The sequence below is a fragment of the Oryzias latipes genome, chromosome 16 (assembly GCF_053564925.1).
Source record: "Oryzias latipes strain Hd-rR chromosome 16, Olatipes_Hd-rR_3.1".
Taxonomy (NCBI): Eukaryota; Metazoa; Chordata; class Actinopteri; order Beloniformes; family Adrianichthyidae; genus Oryzias; species Oryzias latipes.
Window position 1 is genome coordinate 4,551,867 of NC_136252.1, and position 11,066 is coordinate 4,562,932.

Genomic DNA, 11,066 nt, shown 5'->3' on the forward strand with positions numbered 1-11,066 from the left:
CCACCAAGGGGCCCTAAATTTCTAAGGTGCAGTTAAAATTGGCGGGTAGGGTGCTAGGAGGACATCCGCTGCTTGCTGGCAGTGATGTCCAAGCACCCCCCCTTCCAAGGGCCCTACATGTCTAAGGTGCAAATAAAACCGAGAGGGGGGGGGCCCATTCCATACGGCAACCATGGGAGGGGGACCACTGCCAAGTAGCTCCTCCCCCAAGGTGCAACGCAGGCTAAACCCCCCACCCCCTCACCCTAATATGAGATTATATGAGGAAGGGGGTAAGTTGGGGACAGCTGGTAGACTGTCCCCCGGTGGTCAAACAGCCGTCCCCCAGCAACGGGCCCAGGACCCCCAGCCCCGGGGTCCCATCCCCCGAGGCGCCGACGCCTCAGGCCCAGCACTACCCACCCCATACAGAGAGAGAGGAGCCAGAAAGCGCAGCCCCCCGCCTGGCCCTGGGAGAGCTCTGGTCTGGCCTCGACGGGACCGAGGCTCACAACCGGCCAGGGCAACCGCCGATTGCCTCAGCGGTGACCCCGACCCGTCAAACCCCCAAGGTCCCGTACTGATAGTGGGACACCCCCCCCCCCCCCCCTGCTATGCAGAATTTCTGATTGTGAATGAGTCCTTTATTCAGAGATTGGTACCATTTGGATTTGAACCCCTTTCAAAACTAGGCAATGCCAATCAGTTACTTTTGTAAGGGGGCTGAAACTGGTACCTCTTTTTAATTTTTAATGGTGAAAACATTTCCTAAAAACAAGATTTGCTGCATTCATGACATGCAGGCATGGGAAGCAGCATCACAAGGTCCTGCAGAGCCCAAATGTTACCCGGCTGTTCCTCACGTGCTGCATGAGGATAATCAGTTACGGTAATACGATTTTTCTTCTTCTCACTCCCTTTCGACTTCTGTTGTTTGTATACTTTTGTTTTATTTTCTTGCTCTACATTTTAACTGGAGTTTGAACAATATTAATGCTATTGATACTTCTTGCGTTGTTGTTATAGGAATGCCTTTCTGTATATTCTTTTTGATATACAAAACTATATATCAATAATAGTAACCCAGTCTGTGGATGCGCACTCTGCAGCCTCTTCTGTTGTGTTTGTGTGCTCCTTCAGGAGAGACACCAGACGTTGGTTCTGATCTGAGGCAGACCTTGCAGCTCTTTAAAATGCTGGAAAAATCTGGAGAAAGGCTTGGACAAGTAAACTGTGCTTAGCCCATTTGTTAGGCACGGCTAATGAGTGTCGCCACACTCCAGGTCAGATGGGTTTCCATGGGAAGAAAGATGTCTGGCCAAATCCACTTTTCTGTCTTATTAAAATTCATATTTCTGAGCTGTTAGCTGGTGAGATCTGGGTTTTCGCTGGACCTCCTTTCTCCACACATTCATGGTCTTTCCCTACGCTCTACCATATAAGCGGATCACTTTGGGACCCAAGTTGCCGCAGCTCTGTTAACGTTTTGCTTAACAACACATACTAATTTACTGAGACTCAACATTGTTTCGGGTCCGCGGTGCATTTCCCACGTTACAGCTGAGAAAATATATCATTAGTCCCTCATCGTGTAATGCTTGCCACGTTCTGTTATAAAAGCTGGGCGTAAAACGACATGGATAAAACAGGAGCAATTTCCAGGGTGCCTCATTGTGAGGGCCTGTTTGGAATGAGGGTTAAGACTTGAACAAAAGTGGTACGATGTGGTGCTGTGAGGGCCATTTTGCTTACTAAATACTCCTGGGTGGCAGGAAGACTAAGCATTTCCATGACAATAACATATTACAAGCATGTGAGAGTAGGTCTTTACAAGCCTTCCTTGAAAGTTAAATAGATTAATTAACTTTCCAGGCAAATTAAGATTCCAAACCACCTGCAGTCTATGTAATTTTATTGAGATCTGCTCAGAAGATGGGTAATTTACCAATAAGTTCACGGCCTCAGTCAAGTTCCTTCTTCTCAGGAAGAGTAAAGACACAACGTATGTTGTTCAGATGGCGTCTCCAAGAACCACCTGCATCGTTCTGTCATTAAACACCAAGACTGAGTGAGGACCCAGTTTTTAGCACAAGACCACAGTTTTTCTGGGGGTTTTTTCACTTCACAAACATTTTTACTGGCGTGACAGGCTGCGGGTAAGCAGCCCGCAACAGACAGCTCTGTCACCTCAAAACAACCGCCCAGAAGGCTCATGGGAGTCGGCCTGGATTCTTAGTATCGCCTCCCAGGATGCAAAGAAACTGTTGAGTCTGTCCGGCTGCACTGCGGCTTCATTAACTAGCACAGTATCCAGCTGAAGCAGATTAGAGGCTCCCTGAGTGGATGTTTTGTAGGCAATAGCAGACTGCAGAATAGTCTGCAGTCTGAGTGATGTCATCAGTGTCACGATGAGTACACAGCTACATTCCCTCCGTGCTCTCTTGTTCATTTCTCTGATCCTGAAAGGATCAACTTTACCCAAATCCACTTGTGTTTCTTAAAGACCAACTTTAATTAATATGTCGTTTTTGCTGTTTTTTGAGTTATTTTTTCAAAATGTAAAGTGCATTTCTTTCTAAATAAAATGTATTATTGTTACTATTAATAATGCTTAAAATTGTATTTCTGAGTGCCGTATTTTCACGACCAGAAGGTGCACTCAGAAGTTGTGAATTTTCTCCAAAATGTATGTTGCGCACCATGGTGCAGTGCGCCTAAAGTATTGGTACATGTTTTAGTGGGTTAGGGTTTTAGTGGTTGTGAATAAGAAGCAGACAGAAAATGTATTTTTTTTTCTTTTTTTACTTGTCCTGTCCAACAGCTGAGCAAGCAGATCCCAGCTGAAGTTGTTGTTGGTCAGATGTTACTGTTACAACAGGGGTTTATGGATCTTCAGACAAACAGAGTTTATTTGTATAAACCCCTTGTGGATTTGAGGCTCAGCTTTAATTATGATAATTATTGTTTTATGCATTCCTTGTTGGACTTGACGGAAGAAAAGAAGAGAGAAAGAAATAGAGTGGGATGTTAGAGATGGGGGTAAGGGGTTAAAATGGGGGGAGATGGGGTAGTCGATAATACAAAGTCAAAACATAAGAGTGTCATAAGTAAATTGTATGACTTGGTTCACACATCAACAAAAAAACATTGTATTAGTAATGTTGAAATTATGCTGGGTGGACGACAAGCTCCCTGCTCCTGGTCCAACTGTCTGGCTGGATGGCTGCAGTATTGTTCTCCATTCTTGGTGCGCCAGTAATGTTAGCTTGGGTATCTGAGGAGCTGAAGCAGTAAAGGGTGTAAAACGATGGGTGGTGGGAAGTAGGGACTGGGTTGCTCTGCACCCACATTTCCACCCACAATTCAGAGGCCAATTTCTAATGAACTACTGCTGTTCTGTAGAAACTGTGTCCTAAAACATCACAGATTTTTTGATTTGACCTAAAAACGGCATAATCCCAAATTAAAAGACCGCTTGAAACACTTTGAGAACAGATCAAAACATGAGTGGGGTTGGACTTTGATCAGAAATTTGCACAAGCATTGGACTCAGTCGACACAATGACAAACGTGCCCCCCCCCTTATTCTGCCTTTCAGCCTATAGGCGGGGCACTCTGGAAAAACACATCTGTCAATCTTTTGGGGTCCCAGCAAAAAATCTCAGCCCATTCAAAGCACGCAGGGCTTTGCAGATATCAAAGATCTTTTTTGGATTACAGACCACATGTAGTTATGAGTTTGGCCCCCCAAATGACTAAATGGAAAAAAAAATAGTTACAAAAGCTGCACAACCACGACAACTGCTTCTCGAGCGCAGATGTATGATTTAATCCGAATTCCTGTATTTTGCCAGGGATTGAAAGGAAATGAAATAAACACGCCACTGCAGCACCGTGTGATATTTAGGTTTTTTATAGCGGTTAGTGTAAAGCAATGAACATGAAAAGCTCCTGTTAAGTCATTTAATTGGCACAGAAAAGAAGTACCCTTTGACTCCACGCACAAAACATTATCCACTTACAAGCTTCCACAATAAAGCCAACGCTTGTTGCAATAAGCCCTGCTTTGTTTCTAATATACCTGACTGAAAACATTTATTGGACTAATTACATTGCTCTCATGTGTGATTTCTTCCTGTGCTACACATGTTCTGGCTTAGTTCTGTGTCAGAACATGTCGCTGCTCATGATCAAGGCAGAAACTGCCAGGCCATTTAGTAAAGAAAACAAAGGAGGCAAACTGTGAATTAGAACTTGATGAAACACGCGGGTTTAACAGTTCCTTGTTCAGATGGCAATACGGGAGTAATTAGGGTTTCCAGACTATGTGATAGAAAAAAGCATTCCAAACTGGCAACAGAAGTCAAAAATCAAGGCAGCACAGATAAGAATCTGAGAAAAAAACAGTCATGTACAAAAACTAAAAAAGTTAAATGCCAGTGGTGATTTAAGGGGAAATTAAAGGCAAATTTCGTCTTTGGTTTTAAGTTCAAAATAATCACAGTGTAGTCAGAAATTACTGAGCCCGTGATCTGACATGGGTGAAATAATAAATATCTCATTCCAACTCATTAATTAATTTGTGCCAATGAAATAATTATTTACGTCATAAGTAATTCAAAAGCACGAATGTCAGCAATATTTGGATTTACAGCAGATACCTTCACATTTCTGTCTGTGTGTGTCTCATTAAATTGAATGGAAGAGATCAGACTTAAAAAGAATTGAGATTAGAGTGGTTCATAAAAAAGTCTTCCAGTATTTATACCGGTGACTGTTCCTTTGATAACATTCCTTTGAGGAACCATAATATGTAAGTGTCAGACACAGAACAAAAAGGGAAAAATCAGGAAAAAATGAATCTTCTTTGAAAAAATGCAAACTCATGGATTCAATTTTGGGGTAAAATAATGGTTTGGATCCTCTGAAAAAACAAGACAAGACCATAAGTAATAAAACACTAAAAAACACTGTGTTTTACAGAAAGACACAACATTTTATACAAGCTTTGCTAAAAAAATACCCAACTCTCTTAAAACAATGATCAAGGAGAAAAACCTTTGACAAAGGTGCTCTGAAGGGGGTCGACTTTTCCCAAAAGGAAAGGTAGAAGATATAACAAAAGTTAAATGCAATCCATTTAAATGATATAAGAACTTGTTCCAGTTTTGTCCAGAGTTGTGAAATGCTGGATCTTCCTTCCCAACATCACTGTTCCAACTAGATTCAGCACGTGCTGCTATTGATGAGGAAACAGCTACTAGAAAGAGTATAAATACCTGCAGAGTCTGCATGTCCAACCATCTGACAGAAGAACTGAGACCAGAGACAAATCTGACTGAGAATCCTCTCCAACATCTGCAACCATCCAAAGATGAAGAGCTTCATTGTTGCTGTTTCTCTGGCTGTTCTCCTCACATGTGTCTGCTTTCAGGAGAGCTCTGCTGTTCCAGTCACTGAGGTAAGAACTTCACTGAAATGATTCTGTCCTTCAGTCATGATTCTGTCAAGCAGTTGCTGAACGTCTGAAATCCTCTGAAAGGTCCATGAGCTGGAGGGAACACTGACTGATGACAGTCCACCTGCTGCCGATCAGAAGATACCAGTGACCTCATGGAAGGTCAGTTCACTTTGAAAAGGGCAATAAAAGTCCATTCTTTAGTTTTCTTCGTAATATTAAATGAGGGTTTGTGCTGCAAAGCACGGTGTTGCTCCTCAGAGAGAGTAAAGCTGAGAAAGCATCAGCTTGCAGATGATCAATGTCCTCTTGTGTGTCACAGACGCTGTATGACATCAGGAACAAGCGTGACGCCAGCGCTGCAGGCTGTCGTTTCTGCTGTGGCTGCTGTGGGATGAGTGGATGTGGAGTGTGCTGCCCTTTCTGAGACGTCCTGCTTCAACTGGGATGATCCACCAAATCTTCACCTCATGCCTTTGCCAAGCAAATGGATAAACTAACAAGACAATAAAAGTCACTCACTCAAAGATGAATCTGTGTTTGGATTTTCATTTTTAGCATTTGCTGATGTGATTAATGCACTTTTATCCTTATCTTTTGCTGTGACTGTACAGTTAGGATTCATCTGTGCAATATTTACAATATTCATGGTCCTCATGAGAGAGAACATGAGAGAGGTGTGGTCTGGGATGAAAAGGATTACTGGATGCGGGGGGAGAAGCAGATTATGTGAGGGCGACAGAGAAAGAGCTAACGACCTGAACATCTTTTTCAATAGATTTAGCTCTCCTACTGCACAGGTCCACCCCACCTCCCCTCCGGCATCCTCACAACCACCCATCCCTCATTATGCAACCCCCCTTCAACCCCCCTCTCCCTCATCTTCCTTTTGTCTACCTGACCAGACTGAAACCACCCCCGACCTTACACCAACCCAGCCCCCCCAAATGACTGTGACGACCGACCAGGTGAGGAGACAGCTGGAAAAAATTAACCAACGGAAGGCTCCTGGCCCAGACGGCATCAGCCCCAAGATATTGAAGTCCTGCGCCGCCCAGCTTTCCACTGTTTTCCAGCACCTCTTTAACCTGAGCCTCAGTCAGATGAAGGTGCCGGACACCTGGAAAACAGCATGTCTGGTTCCTGTCCCCAAGAAGACTGCACCCTCTGGACCTAGTGATTACCGCCCTGTTGCCCTCACGTCCCATGCAGCTAAAGTTCTGGAAAGGATTTTGTTGTCCCACCTGAGACCTCTGGTGAAACCATCTCTCGACCCACTTCAGTTTGCCTACCAGCAACGATTGGGGGTGGAGGATGCTGTTATTCACCTGCTGCAGCGTGCTCACTCTCACCTGGATGGAGGGGGGGACACTGTGAGGGTCACATTCTTTGATTTCTCCAGTGCGTTCAACACCATCCAGCCCTGGTTACTGGGTGAGAAGCTGCAGCGGATGGGTGTGGGCGGCGCCTTAGTCTCCTGGATCATTGACTACTTGTCAGACAGGCCGCAGTTTGTCCGGCTGGGCGGTGTCCTGTCTGACGTGGTGACAAGCAGTGTGGGGGCCCCACAGGGAACTGTGCTCTCTCCCTTCCTGTTCACTTTATACACCAGTGACTTCCAGTACAACTCAGAGTCTTGCCATCTTCAGAAGTTCTCTGATGACTCTGCTGTTGTTGGCTGCATTAATGGTGGGCGGGAGGAGGAGTACAGGGATCTTGTGGATGAATTTGTGAGATGGTCTGGAGAAAACAACCTGCAGCTGAATGTGGAAAAGACCAGAGAGATGGTGATGGATTTCAGGAAGAAACCACCAGCTTCCCAGCCTCTCAACATCCTTGGCAGAGATGTGGCAGAGGTAGAGGAGTACAAGTACTTGGGAGTAATCATCGACAACAGACTGAGCTGGAAGAGCAACAGCACTGCTGTGTATAAGAAGGCCAGCAGCAGACTCCATTTCCTGAGGAGGCTGAGGTCCTTCAACGTGTGCAGCAAGATGCTTGAAATATTCTACCAGTCTGTTGTGGCCAGCACTCTGTTCTTCTCGGTGGTCTGCTGGGGGGGCAGCATATCTGCTAGGGACAGCAATAGACTGAACAAACTGATCCGAAGAGCGGGCTCTGTAATTGGTTGCAAAATGGACACGTTTGAATCTGTGATGGAGAGGAGGACTTTAAATAAACTGGTATCCATCATGGATAATCCTGAGCATCCTCTCCATCCTGTACTGGATGGTCAGCGGAGCTCCTTCTCCAACAGACTAAGGCAGCTTCGCTGTCACACAAACCGCTTCAGGAGATCTTTCATTCCTCACTCCATTGGACTCTATAACTTGTCATCCATGTGCAATAGATAAAGTCATTTATGGTCCGTCTATTTTCTCTCTCCTGAAGTGGCATGCAATACGACTGTGCTAATTCACTGATGTTTCTTTCCGATTGATTGTTTTGGTTCTCTGTCATCTATTGTGTGTAAGTTTGTATCTTGAGCCTAACGCCGACGCTGCAACAACTGAATTTCCCAAGCTGGGATCAATAAAGTATCTTTATCTTTATCTTATCTTATCTCATACAATCATTAGAGCTTTTTTAATACATTTAGGGAAGAAGAAAAGGTTAAAATTCTATTAGGAGGCAGTTTGCTGTAGATGAGGAGATGATAACATGTGAGCCCACATTCACAATTCTTTTTTTTTTTGTTTTGGTATAGATGTTTTGAAAATTTCATCTGACAGATTAATATGTGAGGCGCAAGGACCCTCCTTCAAAATAAAAGGCCTAAAGTCCTTCATTGGTTTGGAATAAATCACATTACCAGATGATTGAGTCCTGAATTGGCTTCTGTAAAGATGTGAAATATGTGAAAATATATATGTCTACGAGATACCATGTCTGTTTTCTCTTGTTTGTCATGTGCTGCTGATTCCGCATTCCCAGTGACCAAATATTGTATTGATATTTGTTCCATTCTTTACTTTGTCATATTTATACCCCACAGCCTTTAGAACTTTCTGATGCTGATGTTTGGACTTATTTTGGAAATATTATCATTAAAATTATGTTTTTATGGAAAGAAAGGCAAATCGGTGAAACTTAACTGACAGCACTGCTTCTCGAGCTTTGATGATCCATTTATGCTACATGAACAGCAGTGAGGTTTATGCAGAAGTCATGATTTGCAGTCTGAGTCTGGTCAATAACATTTCTGTTTCAACCTGTTAGTTTGTCAATGTAACTCTCTAACATTTGATTGATATTACTTTTAGATTTTAGCCATTTAAATGTTGTTTAAACACACCATCATCATCATCATCATCATCATCATCATCATCAAAGTCTACATTGAAAGGCATTTTTCAATGTTTAAATGAAGAAGCCATTAACCAACTTTTTGCCTTGAAAACAGAAAAAAAGCACCACCTCAACTGGCTCCTTTCGATGGAGTAGAACCGGTTCTACTCGAAGCTCTCTGCGGGTGACCGAGCTCCTCCCCTATCTCTAAGGGAGCCCCCAGCCTCCCTACAGAGGAAGCTCATTTCAGCCGCTGGTATTCGGGACCTCGTTCTTTGGGTCATGACCCAGAGCTCGTGACCATAGGTGAATGTTGGAACGAAGATCGACCGGTAAATTGAGAGCTTTGCTTTCTGGCTCAGCTCTCTCTTCACCACAACGGAACGATACAGCTACCACATAAAAACAGATGCTGATCCAATCCACCTGTCAATCTCACGCTCCGGTCTTCCCTCACTCGTGAACAAAACCCCAAAATATTTTAACTCCCCCACCTGGGGCAGGGACCAAAGTTATAATAGTTTCGGATTTTTTATTAGTTTTAGTTTTTATTTCGTTTTGAATTTTTGTTTTTAAATTTATTTAGTTTTAATTAGTTTTTAGAGGCAGCTTTACTAGTTTTTATTAGTTTTTATTTTTGAAATTGCTTCGTTTTAGTTTAGTTTTTATTAGTTTTAGTTTTTTCATTTTTTTTTTTTTTGTAAATTAGGATATTTGTCAGGTGCATGATTCAAAATCACTAGAATAAGTATTGTATGATAAAAAATCAATCAAAGATACATTTTGAAACACTTATTATTCAGAGGACACAAGTACAACCATCCTTAAATTAAAATACAACAGCCGATAACAGCATTACGTTACCTGCGCTTGCTTCTTTTTCGGGGGAGGGCGGGCGAGAGGCTAGCTTGTGGGTAGTGTTGATTTGCGTTTTTGTGTGCGCTTTTTAAATGTACTTTTCGTAGGGTTTTTTCCCTTTGAGGAGCGTTCCACAAATTTTGTCTCCTGCTTCGACTACAAGGCACTTACTTTAGTTTTCTACGCTGTTATATTCAAAAAAGTCCCAAATAGGACTCTCCCGCTTTCTCCCAACTTTTAATGCAGCCATCACGCTCATGTAAAAGTCTATGACAACGCTAGCCGGCAGGGTCTGACAGACATCATGTGACGTCACAGACAACATGATGCCGTAGGGGTCAAATACACAGTAAAACTGGCAGCGTGAAGTAAATAGATTTTATTTCAACCCAAAAGACTTATGTTTTAACAAATACGAAAACGAAGTATTTTTTGGGGTTAATATTAGTTAGTTTCAGTTCGTTTTATTCACACAACAAACAGTTTTAGTTAGTTTTCGTTTTTTTTTAAACTCTCGTTTTTATTTTTATTTCAGTTAACGAAAATGTTTTTTCAGTTCTGGTTTTAGTTTTTTTCGTTCGTTTTCGTTAACTATAATAACCTTGGCAGGGACACTCCACCCACAGAGAGATGGCAAACTACCTTTCTCCGATCAAGAACCATGATCTCAGATTTAACACTGCTGACCCTCATCCCAGCCGCTTCACACTTGGCCGTGAACCGCCCCAATGCATGCTGGGGGTCCTGGCTCGATGAAGCCAACAGGACCACATCATCTGCAAAGAGCAGAGAGGAAATCTTGTGGTCCCCAAATAAGACCCACTCCGGTCCCTGGCTGCGCCTAAAAATTCTGTCCAAAAAAAATATGAACAGAACCGGTGATAAAGGGCAGCCCTGCCAGAGTCCAACGTGCACCGGGAGCAGGTCTGACTTACTGCCGGCTATGTGAACCAAGCTCTTGCTCCGGTCATACAGAGACCGGACAGTCCTCAGTAAGGCTCCTCGGACCCCAAAACCCCCGGACCACCCTCCACATGATACCACGGTGGACGCAGGCAAAATCCTTCTCCAAATCCACAAAACACATATGGACTAGATGAGCAAATTCCCACGAACTCTCCAGCACCCTAAAGAGTGTGTAGAGCTGGTCCACTGTTCCACGACCAGGACGGAAACCACACTGTTGTTCCTGAATCCAAGGTTTGACTATCAGACCAACTCTCCCAGGGAGGCTGAGGAGTGTGATTCCAGACTTAGAAGCAGAACAAAAGGGGAAAAAATCAGAAAAAAAATTAATCTCCTCTGAAAAAATGCAAACTCATGGATTCAATTTTGGGGTAAAATAATGGTTTGGATCCTCTGAAAGAACAAGACAAGACCATAAGTAATAAAACACTAAAAAACACTGTGTTTTACAGAAAGACACAACATTTTATACGAGCTTTGCTAAAAAAATACCCAACTCTCTTAAAACAATGATCAA

General features: G+C 43.2%; 1 protein-coding gene across 1 annotated transcript; it reads left to right on the top strand.

Moving 5' to 3' along the window:
- Positions 1-5,261: 5,261 nt before the first annotated feature.
- Positions 5,262-5,970, top strand: LOC101172228 (hepcidin). The gene is made up of 3 exons (XM_004086634.3): positions 5,262-5,440; positions 5,522-5,599; positions 5,760-5,970. Exons 1-3 carry the CDS (start codon positions 5,354-5,356, stop codon positions 5,862-5,864), a joined length of 270 nt encoding a protein of 89 aa, XP_004086682.1. The 5' UTR covers positions 5,262-5,353; the 3' UTR covers positions 5,865-5,970.
- Positions 5,971-11,066: the final 5,096 nt, after the last annotated feature.

Excerpts from the sequence above, each read along its gene's own strand:
- LOC101172228 (XM_004086634.3), top strand. The coding sequence starts at position 5,354 with ATGAAGAGCTTCATTGTTGCTGTTTCTCTGGCTGTTCTCCTCACATGT. Across the intron at positions 5,441-5,521 it reads CTGCTGTTCCAGTCACTGAG|GTCCATGAGCTGGAGGGAAC; the intron begins GTAAGAACTTCA and ends ATCCTCTGAAAG. Across the intron at positions 5,600-5,759 it reads TACCAGTGACCTCATGGAAG|ACGCTGTATGACATCAGGAA; the intron begins GTCAGTTCACTT and ends TGTGTGTCACAG.